The following is an 8,834-nucleotide window of genomic DNA, read 5'->3' as shown; positions in this document are numbered from 1 at the left end:
ATTATAATATATTATAAATTCTAGTATTAGATACTTGTGTAGAAGCTTTATTATTAATTTATAATATTAAAGAATATAATTACTTAATTAATTATATTTATAGTTTAGATATTCTTAATTAATCTCTTAATAATAAAGAATTATTAATAAATCTTCTTATTATTAATAATAAGCTTTTAAAGAGCTGTAAAAAGTTATTTTATACTTATTTTAATATATTCTATTTTAATATTATTATTACTCTAGTAAGTAATCTTCTAGATACTTTATATAAAGTCTTTTATAAACTTGTTTACTAATAGATAGTAATTAATATATATAAGTAATTATTTAGCTGCTTTCCTAGCCTTTATAAATAAGATATAATAAAAATATAGTCTTTCAGGCGCTTTCTCAAATAATTTTAGGATTATTATTTAGAGAAAGATTATTCTGTTCATCTTTATTACTACTAGAATTATTATAAAGATAGTATCAGGTTAAAGTACTAGAAGTTATAAGTAACATAATCAAATTCTGAGCCTGATCAGGCTTGATTTGGGCGAGTAATTTCAAGAAGAAAAACTGGTCGAAAAGAGATTATAGTAAGTATATTTGTTAGTGGGGGCGCTTGAGCTGTCAGAGAATCTATAGAGCTATAGTAAGCATGCATATTTATCCCAAGTGGACTTGTAACACCCGCCCATAAAAGCGCTACTAATCTGCGAACTATTAATATCCATCAGACACAAGCAGTACAACAAAAAAAACAAAGGGAATTCTTCAGTATAGTTACTAGTGTATGATCCTAGTCCTTTCCCTTAACAACATACCCTGGAATTTACTCAAACAACTTACCAATATTCAGGTCGTCTACAGAGTACATGTTGAGATTGTCTCGTACATGTCTCCAACTTTAAATGATAATAAATACATATGGGTCAATCACAGTCAAACCAACAACATGGCAGCTCAGATGGTGGCACACACGAGAATAAGACAGATTATTATGAACTTCTGCGTATAACATCAGATGCTTCTGGTGAAGAGTGAGTACTCAATGAAAGAACACTTTTACCTCCCCCAACTTCTCTTCCTTTCACTTCCTTCCTTTATCCCGTTATTTGATTTTTCTCCCTCCCAACTTTTTTCTTTTCTCTTTTTAGATCTCTCTCCTCTTGTCTCCCTGGACGAGTGGTGCTAACATCTGTCAAGTATCAAAAAGGCCTATAGGAAGAGAGCTCTAGAACTTCATCCCGATAGGAATTATGGCAATGTGGAAGAATCCACGAAATTATTTGCAGAGGTCCAGTCGGCTTATGAGGTCCTTTCTGACCCCCAGGAGCGAATGTGGTATGATTCTCACTCTGAAGCCTTCCTAGGGACTGATGGAGCATCCGCGACATTCAATTCTACGCATGCTACGCAGACAACATCAGAAGATGTCATGGGACTCTTCTCTCAGTTTAGCCCGCGCATGGCCTTTTCGGACGCAGAAGATGGATTTTATGGGGGACTTCGTGGTGTTTTCTCACGACTTGCCCAAGAAGAAGCGATGGCCTGTCGTAAGGACAACGTCGAACCTATCCAATATCCAACATTTGGATCCCGCAATGACGATTTTGACCAAGTGGTACGCCCGTTTTATGTCGCTTGGAGTAACTTCTCTACGAGGAAATCCTTTGCTTGGAAAGACGCCTATCGCTATTCCGAGGCCCCCGATCGGCGAGTTCGTAGGCTCATGGAGAAGGAGAATAAACGCCTCAGAGAGGAGGGCATGCGCGAGTTCAATGAGGCAGTCAGGTCGCTTGTGGCTTTTGTCAAAAAAAGGGATGTGCGATACAAAATCAACGCCAAGGATGAAGCCCAAAGACAGGAAACCCTTCGCCAGGCAGTTGCGGCGCAAGCTGCCAGGTCCCGGGCTATGAACCAGTCGAACCTCCGAGAGCATATCACCCAGGACTGGGCGAAATCGGGTGACGTTGAAGAAGATGTAGCGACCAGCAGCGACGAGGAAAAAGTTCACTTCGAATGCGTCGTGTGTCGCAAGAATTTCAAGAGTGGGAAACAATACGAGGCGCACGAACGTAGCAAGAAACACACGAAGGCCGTTAGACAACTGCAATGGGAGATGAGAGCTGAAGATAGGCTATTCGCCTTACAGGATGATTTTCCCCAACAGCAAGGCGAATCCGAAGCGGTCAATCCGATCCAGAGCAGCACCCCTGAGCCTCAACAAGCCCTTTTTACACTGTCCAGGTGTCCATCATCTAGCCAGGAACCCAACGACATTATTTCAAATTCCGAGGGTCACGACAGCCTTCCCTCTGGAAATCAGGATGGCGCCAGTGAAATCATTGACAAACAGTTCACGGAGCTCCAAAGTGAAGTTCCCGAAACTATTCCATCCTCCGAGGAAGCCGATTACACCACCAGGGAGGCGGTTGAACGGCGTCTAAGTTCAACACACGGCGCGGATGTGCTAAACACTTTGTCCGAGCGCTTTCCAGACCTTGGGCTAGAAAGCTCGCCACAGCCAGCAGTGAAGCAAAAAGGAAAGGCGAAGCAAAAACGCGCCAAGAAAGCCCAACAAGCTGAAAAGCTGTCCTTGGGCATGAGGTGTACAACCTGCGATACTGTTTTCCCTTCTAGAACTAAGCTGTTTTCTCATGTTAGAGAATTGGGTCACGCGCGGGCTGTACATTCGTAGCATGCAGATCTACCTTAACTTGGAATATTATCAACTTAGATATCAACACGTTATTCTTAGTAAAGCTATGTTCTAGGCAGCACAACGAGCATGGGTACCGTTCGAAATACACTAGCGGATCCTATGACAACAAAAGGGGGGTTACTCTGGCTATGAGCCCCAATGCGACGAAGGCTGCTGATCGGTTACAGATGCCAGACGTAAAGAAGGTCCTCTATTATCCTAGGCCAGTTTTCGAGTTCTTGACGACATGTGCAACGGGCAGAAGAATCCCTTTGTTACCACCCGCACCGAGCGGGGTGCCCATGCTCCATCCCATTCGTTCCAGCATAGCTCGGCCCTTGTTTTCAGCACCAATTTCGGGAGCTGAGCCGCCAACAACATCTCCGTCGGCGTATGTGGCGGACTTCTCTAAACGACGAGTTCCATGCCTTTTCGGCTTGTTTGCACTCGGATCCCAATATTTTATTGCACGATGAGTGAACCTTCCTTGTAAAAACACCTGGTCCACACGAGAGATCGTCTTTTGGGAATAATTTGGTGTCTTGGAGGTCTTGTTTAGCACAGTAAAGCGAGACGACCCTTTCCCACGAGACTGGGATTTGAGAGAGAGGGGGTTGGCCAGGTCATGAATCAGTTTCCTGCGGTGTTTGGGCATAGGGGGGAGAGCCAAGCTGGAAGCGTCTTTGTTAGACATGCACGTCAGGAAACCAAGTGGGGAATTACCTGTTCTTTGGCGATAATAGAAAGAGGCGTAATTCTGTTTTCAAGTCATCGAGGCCCATTTCGTCTGAATATTTCTGTTTGAGATCTGGGTAGGTTGCACCCCGACCAAGAAGTCCTTGGGACCGAAGTTCCTCTCGCCTCAGCTTGCGGGCCTTCTTCTTCTGTCTATCGTTGTGCCACGCCTGTTCGAAGTGCTGCCCAAATTCATCGTCGGAGGATATCATATCTAGGGCATGCTGCTTCACCTTGCCCTTTTTCTTTTGAGAGACGACCCTATCCATTAAGTCAAGATTGTAGTAGGGATCACGTTCTAGGGCATCAGCGAATGCAGTTGCCGAGGTATATCCCTTGGTGCCATTCCATGCCGAAGTCTGCTGAGATTCGTACAAGAGAGCAAGAATCTCTTCTGGCGATCCATGGTCCGGTGGACTGCCCTTCGCGCATTCGAGAGTGGAATCAAAATCGCTGTCTTCGGGACTACGGGGCCTCTCATCGTAGAGGGTACCGTCCGCGGTGACATAAGGTCCCGTAAACCGCACATCCAGGTGTTCCTCATCATCGGTAACCGCTGGCGGGCTGTAGCCTGGGTAGATCGCTGTTAGTAGAACGATGCCGAACGAAAGGATGGCGTTGCACTAACTTGACGTTGCTGTTTTATCGAGGCCTAGCGTATCATCCAATGGTGATGTGTTTGCATCCAGTGGATGTTCCACGACGCTGCGGAACCATGTCAGTAACAACGGTATAGTGAGTGGTTTCGCGAGGTAGCACTTACGCTTCAGGCCTAAGATCGTCAGAATTCTCTGGCTCATCGTCGCTTGATTCTCCATAGTCCTGGTCCATGTTTGCTATATAATCGGCTAACATATCATGATCTTCGTCTGAGAAATCTGCTCGATTTCTGCCCCGTGCACTCTGATAGTTCAAACCTATAAAATCGGCATTTTCCATCGACATTCTGTTACCGATGGAGGGGGTCGTTCTGGCGTGGCTCGGAATCGATGACTTGCTTCGGTTGCGTCCGCGTGCAGTACACTCTCGGGCCGATAAAGATTCCCTGCGGTTTGCAAGCGCTCGTGGGGATGCGTATGGTGGACACTGGTAGTCACTTGTGTCGTGGAGGTGACGGAACGAGTTTTTCCCCTGCTGGCGACCACGAAATACAATTTCATCTTCGCTAGAGTCGCATGGACTAATGTTGTGTGAAGGAAAGTTCCTTGTAGGGGTGCTTTTGGAAAGTAATGACTCTCCAGCCATGTCGACAAGAAATGACATATGTGCTTGCTTGTCGTGTTCTGCTGGTATTGCCTCTTCGGGCTTCGCGATTGCCTCTTGTTCGTCCGAGATTGTGGAGTCTCCAGTCGGTTCGAAAACGTTTTCTTGGTCTGGTTGCAGACCACCTGCGCTCACGAAGTGGACTGCCTGGTGGCGAAGGTTCTGTCCAACCTTCCATGAATGCCGCCCCTCGGTATTCCGTGCTTCTTGCTGCATTGTCAGGTGGCTATATGGGTTGGCTATAGTAGTCGGTTAAGTCAGTTGTGCAGTTCGCCTAATTGGACCGACAATAACAGCACCTTCGTGGGTTTTCGGCATGGACCTGCCCTTATTCCGGGCCTTTGCCTTGCTGGAACGAGCCATGATCCCTGTCTGGGGGAGGTTGGTTTCCTCCTTTAATGAACGGATACTTGACAGAGCACAGAAGAAAAGTGGCGATGGGTTGGAGATTTGCGATGTTATGTCATGTTAAAAGGTGCGCTTTCACGGAGATGATAGTTATTCGAACGCAGTTCCTTCCAGGTATCAATACTTTTTTTATATGAGCAGTGTAAAGAGTACCTACCGCTAACTTGATAGGATAATCTTATTAGTCATCACTGCTGACGTCGGGTGGCAGTGGGTCCTCATGACTGATCAATGGAATGCACCACCTCCGCTTGTCTATTGTTCAACATTGGGCACTTTTTGCATGGTTCTACCCGTAGTTATACATGACTCTCTAGTGCATTGTTGTTGAACTTGGCGTATTCTGCATTTAGCTTATGGTTTTACGAAGTATTACATAAGTATAGTTGGATTGATTTGTGTTGTGTCGTTGGGTATTCGGGTTGTACGCTACATACAGGCACATCCAAGATACCCCTTGATTGATGACGTCTGCCGGCTTTCATTCAATCTTTCTCGTGACTACCCCCCCCCCCCCTCCCGCGGCTCAACGAACAGCGGCTGCTCAAACAATACTACTGACTTTGTAGGTCTCACCTGGTAGTTTGCTCACCTGTCTTGTTGTTCTCGCTTTTGCGTCTCTCTTTTGTTGAACCCTCTAAATATGTTTCGGATGCTCCACTCGTACTAATATATATATATATATATCTGGGTGTCAAAGAAACAACGCTCCTCTCTCTACGTGGTTCAAACAAGGGAAACATCCCGGAAACATATACCCAAGCTGCATTAGCCAAAACAAACGAATAATTTTCGGCCAATAACTCCCTATCCTTTTTTCCCACAAAACCCAAACACAAAAGACTAGGACAGACCAGGACGACCACCCTTCGAGAGAGCCATGAATAATGTGGACATAGGAAGATACAGCAAGCGCATCATGCAGTATATCTGGGACCCGGAACCACAAAATGACCAAGAGCCTACGATGCCTATCTGGTGTCTAGGGGAAAAATACATCACTCATAGTACAAGCGACACTTTGCCTGCGAACCATGACGAACAAGTCATAGCAGACGGCCACGAACATTCACACGGCAGAAATGAGCACCCCGCAGAGTCAGGGTCAAACCAGACCTCCCAACCCAAGCGCCGGGAAGACCGAGCCACGCACCACCCCACGGCGCTTCATGGCTGGCCAGAAGAGTTCCTGAAGGATTTCGAGTCCAAGGTCTGGATGACTTACCGATATAATTTCCATCCAATACCAAGATCCGATGACCGTGATAGTGCCCAGTCCCTGACACTGAGAGTCCGCATACGAAATCAGCTTGTGGACTCTCAGGGTTTCACATCGGACGCCGGATGGGGATGTATGATCCGATCAGGACAGAGCCTTTTAGCCAATACATTGTTACTATTACAACTGCATCGCGGTACGAACTATGAATTTGAAACGAGTAAATGACGTGCTACTAACAACATCCCAGACTGGCGATATGGACAAAAGGTCGAAGAAGAAGCGAAAGTACTGAGTCTGTTTGCGGACCATCCAAATGCACCATTCTCAATACACCAGTTCGTCAAGCATGGCGCCGAGTCCTGTGGTAAGCATCCGGGGGAATGGTTCGGGCCCTCGGCAACAGCTAGATGTATAGAGTATGCACTCCACCAAGCGGCTTGAGTGGAAGCACGGGCTTACAACGAAGCAGAGCATTATCAAGCCGATGTGACAGCCCTAACATTAGGGTGTACGCCCTTAATGATACTTCGGAAGTTTGCGAAGAGAGGTTCATGAGTATCGCTTGTGATGATTCGGGTGCTGTGCAGCCAACGCTCATACTTCTGGGGACCATGTTGGGCATTGGTCGTGTCAATCCTGTTTACTGGGACGGGCTAAAGGCCTCATTGCGAGTGCCCCAATCAGTTGGCATAGCAGGGTACGTATTATAATACCAAAATTCGAAACATGCGAGAACAAAACTGATCCGACAGCGCAACAGAGGGCGCCCGTCAGCTTCGCATTATTTCGTCGGGGTCCAAGGCTCATACCTATTTTATCTCGATCCACACAGTAACCAGCCCTCGTTGCCTTGTCATGAGCATGGAGGGCCATACTCCAAGGAGGATGTTGAATCATATCATACTCGCCGGCTTAGACGGCTCCACGTTGAGAACATGGACCCAAGCATGCTAATAGGGTTCCTGATCAGAAACCGGGAGGATTGGGAGGACTGGAGCAGCCGCATGTCGTCTGTACAAGGGAAGCCGATCGTCCACGTGGTCCACCAAACGGCACCTGGATGTCACCAAACCCGAGAAGAAGCCCTGGATGAAGTGGAGGTGCTCGACGATGAATGATCTCTCAACCAACATAAATCTCAATAGCATATACCTCATCGTCAATTTGTCGTGACAATCAAGTAGATCGTATGATCGATGAACAATTTGGAGCCAATCGTGCATTAAAAAGGAGGTTATCGCATTCTATTGGAGGAGTTGATATTCACCAACAAACCCCCAAAGCCCGAGTTATGATACACCACATTCACGTCACGAATAAAACCATGAAGACATTCGGCCCAAGGGGTAAAAAAATAAAATAATAATAAGATAAAAAGATAAAATCAAGCCATCCCATGACGCATTAGAAATCCCGCGAACACCCGGTAACCCACCACCTCACTCATAAGACAGAGGCAGCAAAAATAAGAAAAGAAAAGCCTGGCAAAGGAAAAGAAAAGCCTATTTGGCGGAAGAAGAGTACTTCGTAACAGCCTTGGTGCCTTCCGACACGGCGTGCTTGGCCAGCTCACCGGGCAGGATCAACCTCACAGAGGTCTGGATCTCCCTGGACGAGATGGTCGACTTCTTGTTGTAGGCAGCCAGCTTGGAAGCCTCCGTAGCGACACGCTCGAAGATATCTGCCAACGATAATTAGACAAGTGTTGAATTCATTACAGGAAGTCGCAACATACCGTTGACAAACGAGTTCAGGATCGACATAGCACGGGTCGAGATACCAGTGTCGGGGTGGACCTGCTTGAGGACTGCGACAAATTAGCAACCGAGTCAAAGGCCCTTTTCCCTAGACGATCCAATACTACTTACCCTTGTAGATGTACGAAGAGTAGGTCTCCTTCCTGGTCTTGCCACGCTTCTTCTTGTCGCCAGACGCGGCGGCGGCGGTCTTCTTGCCAGCTTCCTTCTTCTCAGCGGGAACCTTGCCGCCGGCGGGGGCCTTGCCTCCGGTGGAGGGCTTCTTCTCGGCAGCCTTGGGGGGCATTTTGACGACTTAAATTTAGAGATTAAGAGAAGGACGAGAATTGGCGTAGGATTTGATGAATGGGTATTCGAGGTGGTTGGTGCCGCGGTGTTTGTTGAAATTAATTGGAATGAGGAGAGGAATAGAAATAAGCAGGACGCGGTGATGAGGGAGGCGCGCTACTTATACTAGGCCGCGAAAGTCCGGTTGATCCTGAAGTGCACAAAAAAGGCAGAATTTCAATACCGTCACGCTATTGTATGATCTGTATGATTTGATGACGGAAGACGCGTCCGATACTGCCAATTGTCGCGCGGAGGCGGCTAAGATCACGCCAAGATCGGTGTATTGGCCATTACAGCACATTAGTTACCCAGCTTACCCCGATCTGGAAAGGGACCAGATTCTGGCAGCCAGGGTGCCCGCAGGCCCGCGGCTTATGCAATACAATACAGAGTACAAGAACGGAGCTCCTTGGAAGTTCCATCCAGT

The 8,834-nt window shown here is 46.9% G+C and overlaps 4 protein-coding genes across 4 annotated transcripts; 2 read left to right on the top strand and 2 right to left on the bottom strand.

Moving 5' to 3' along the window:
- Window positions 1–693: 693 nt before the first annotated feature.
- BDW47DRAFT_103611 (putative C2H2 finger domain protein) lies at window positions 694–2,712 on the top strand. The gene is made up of 3 exons (XM_024812116.1): window positions 694–779; window positions 848–1,028; window positions 1,195–2,712. The coding sequence occupies exons 2-3, from the start codon at window positions 916–918 to the stop codon at window positions 2,687–2,689; spliced, it is 1,608 nt and encodes a 535-aa protein (XP_024673414.1). The 5' UTR covers window positions 694–779; window positions 848–915; the 3' UTR covers window positions 2,690–2,712.
- A 7-nt stretch (window positions 2,713–2,719) lies between these two features.
- Window positions 2,720–5,404, bottom strand: BDW47DRAFT_103608 (putative R3H and G-patch domain protein). The gene is made up of 5 exons (XM_024812115.1): window positions 4,990–5,404; window positions 4,191–4,929; window positions 4,056–4,132; window positions 3,416–3,998; window positions 2,720–3,363 (listed from the first exon to the last, which is right to left on the bottom strand). The coding sequence occupies exons 1-5, from the start codon at window positions 5,051–5,053 to the stop codon at window positions 2,907–2,909; spliced, it is 1,920 nt and encodes a 639-aa protein (XP_024673413.1). The 5' UTR covers window positions 5,054–5,404; the 3' UTR covers window positions 2,720–2,906.
- Window positions 5,405–5,978: 574 nt separating this feature from the next.
- BDW47DRAFT_131008 (cysteine protease ATG4) lies at window positions 5,979–7,846 on the top strand (the record flags this gene model as incomplete). Its single annotated transcript, XM_024817223.1, has 5 exons — window positions 5,979–6,105; window positions 6,196–6,513; window positions 6,568–6,736; window positions 6,790–7,017; window positions 7,081–7,846. 5 exons carry the CDS (start codon window positions 5,979–5,981, stop codon window positions 7,436–7,438), a joined length of 1,200 nt encoding a protein of 399 aa, XP_024673412.1. The 3' UTR covers window positions 7,439–7,846.
- BDW47DRAFT_116729 (histone H2B family protein) lies at window positions 7,823–8,363 on the bottom strand (the record flags this gene model as incomplete). Its single annotated transcript, XM_024814979.1, has 3 exons — window positions 7,823–8,001; window positions 8,056–8,127; window positions 8,189–8,363. 3 exons carry the CDS (start codon window positions 8,361–8,363, stop codon window positions 7,823–7,825), a joined length of 426 nt encoding a protein of 141 aa, XP_024673411.1.
- Between the last annotated feature and the right edge of the window lie 471 nt (window positions 8,364–8,834).

This window comes from Aspergillus candidus, assembly GCF_002847045.1.
Source record: "Aspergillus candidus strain CBS 102.13 unplaced genomic scaffold BDW47scaffold_14, whole genome shotgun sequence".
Taxonomy (NCBI): Eukaryota; Fungi; Ascomycota; class Eurotiomycetes; order Eurotiales; family Aspergillaceae; genus Aspergillus; species Aspergillus candidus.
Note: the sequence above shows the minus strand (reverse complement) of the source record. Positions and strands in the feature narration are given on the sequence as shown.

Excerpts from the sequence above, each read along its gene's own strand:
- BDW47DRAFT_103611 (XM_024812116.1), top strand. The coding sequence starts at position 916 with ATGGGTCAATCACAGTCAAACCAACAACATGGCAGCTCAGATGGTGGC. Across the intron at positions 1,029-1,194 it reads TCAGATGCTTCTGGTGAAGA|TATCAAAAAGGCCTATAGGA; the intron begins GTGAGTACTCAA and ends ACATCTGTCAAG.
- BDW47DRAFT_103608 (XM_024812115.1), bottom strand. The coding sequence starts at position 5,053 with ATGGCTCGTTCCAGCAAGGCAAAGGCCCGGAATAAGGGCAGGTCCATG. Across the intron at positions 3,999-4,055 it reads CGATAAAACAGCAACGTCAA|GCTACAGCCCGCCAGCGGTT; the intron begins GTTAGTGCAACG and ends CGATCTACCCAG. Across the intron at positions 3,364-3,415 it reads CTATTATCGCCAAAGAACAG|CTTGGCTCTCCCCCCTATGC; the intron begins GTAATTCCCCAC and ends AGACGCTTCCAG.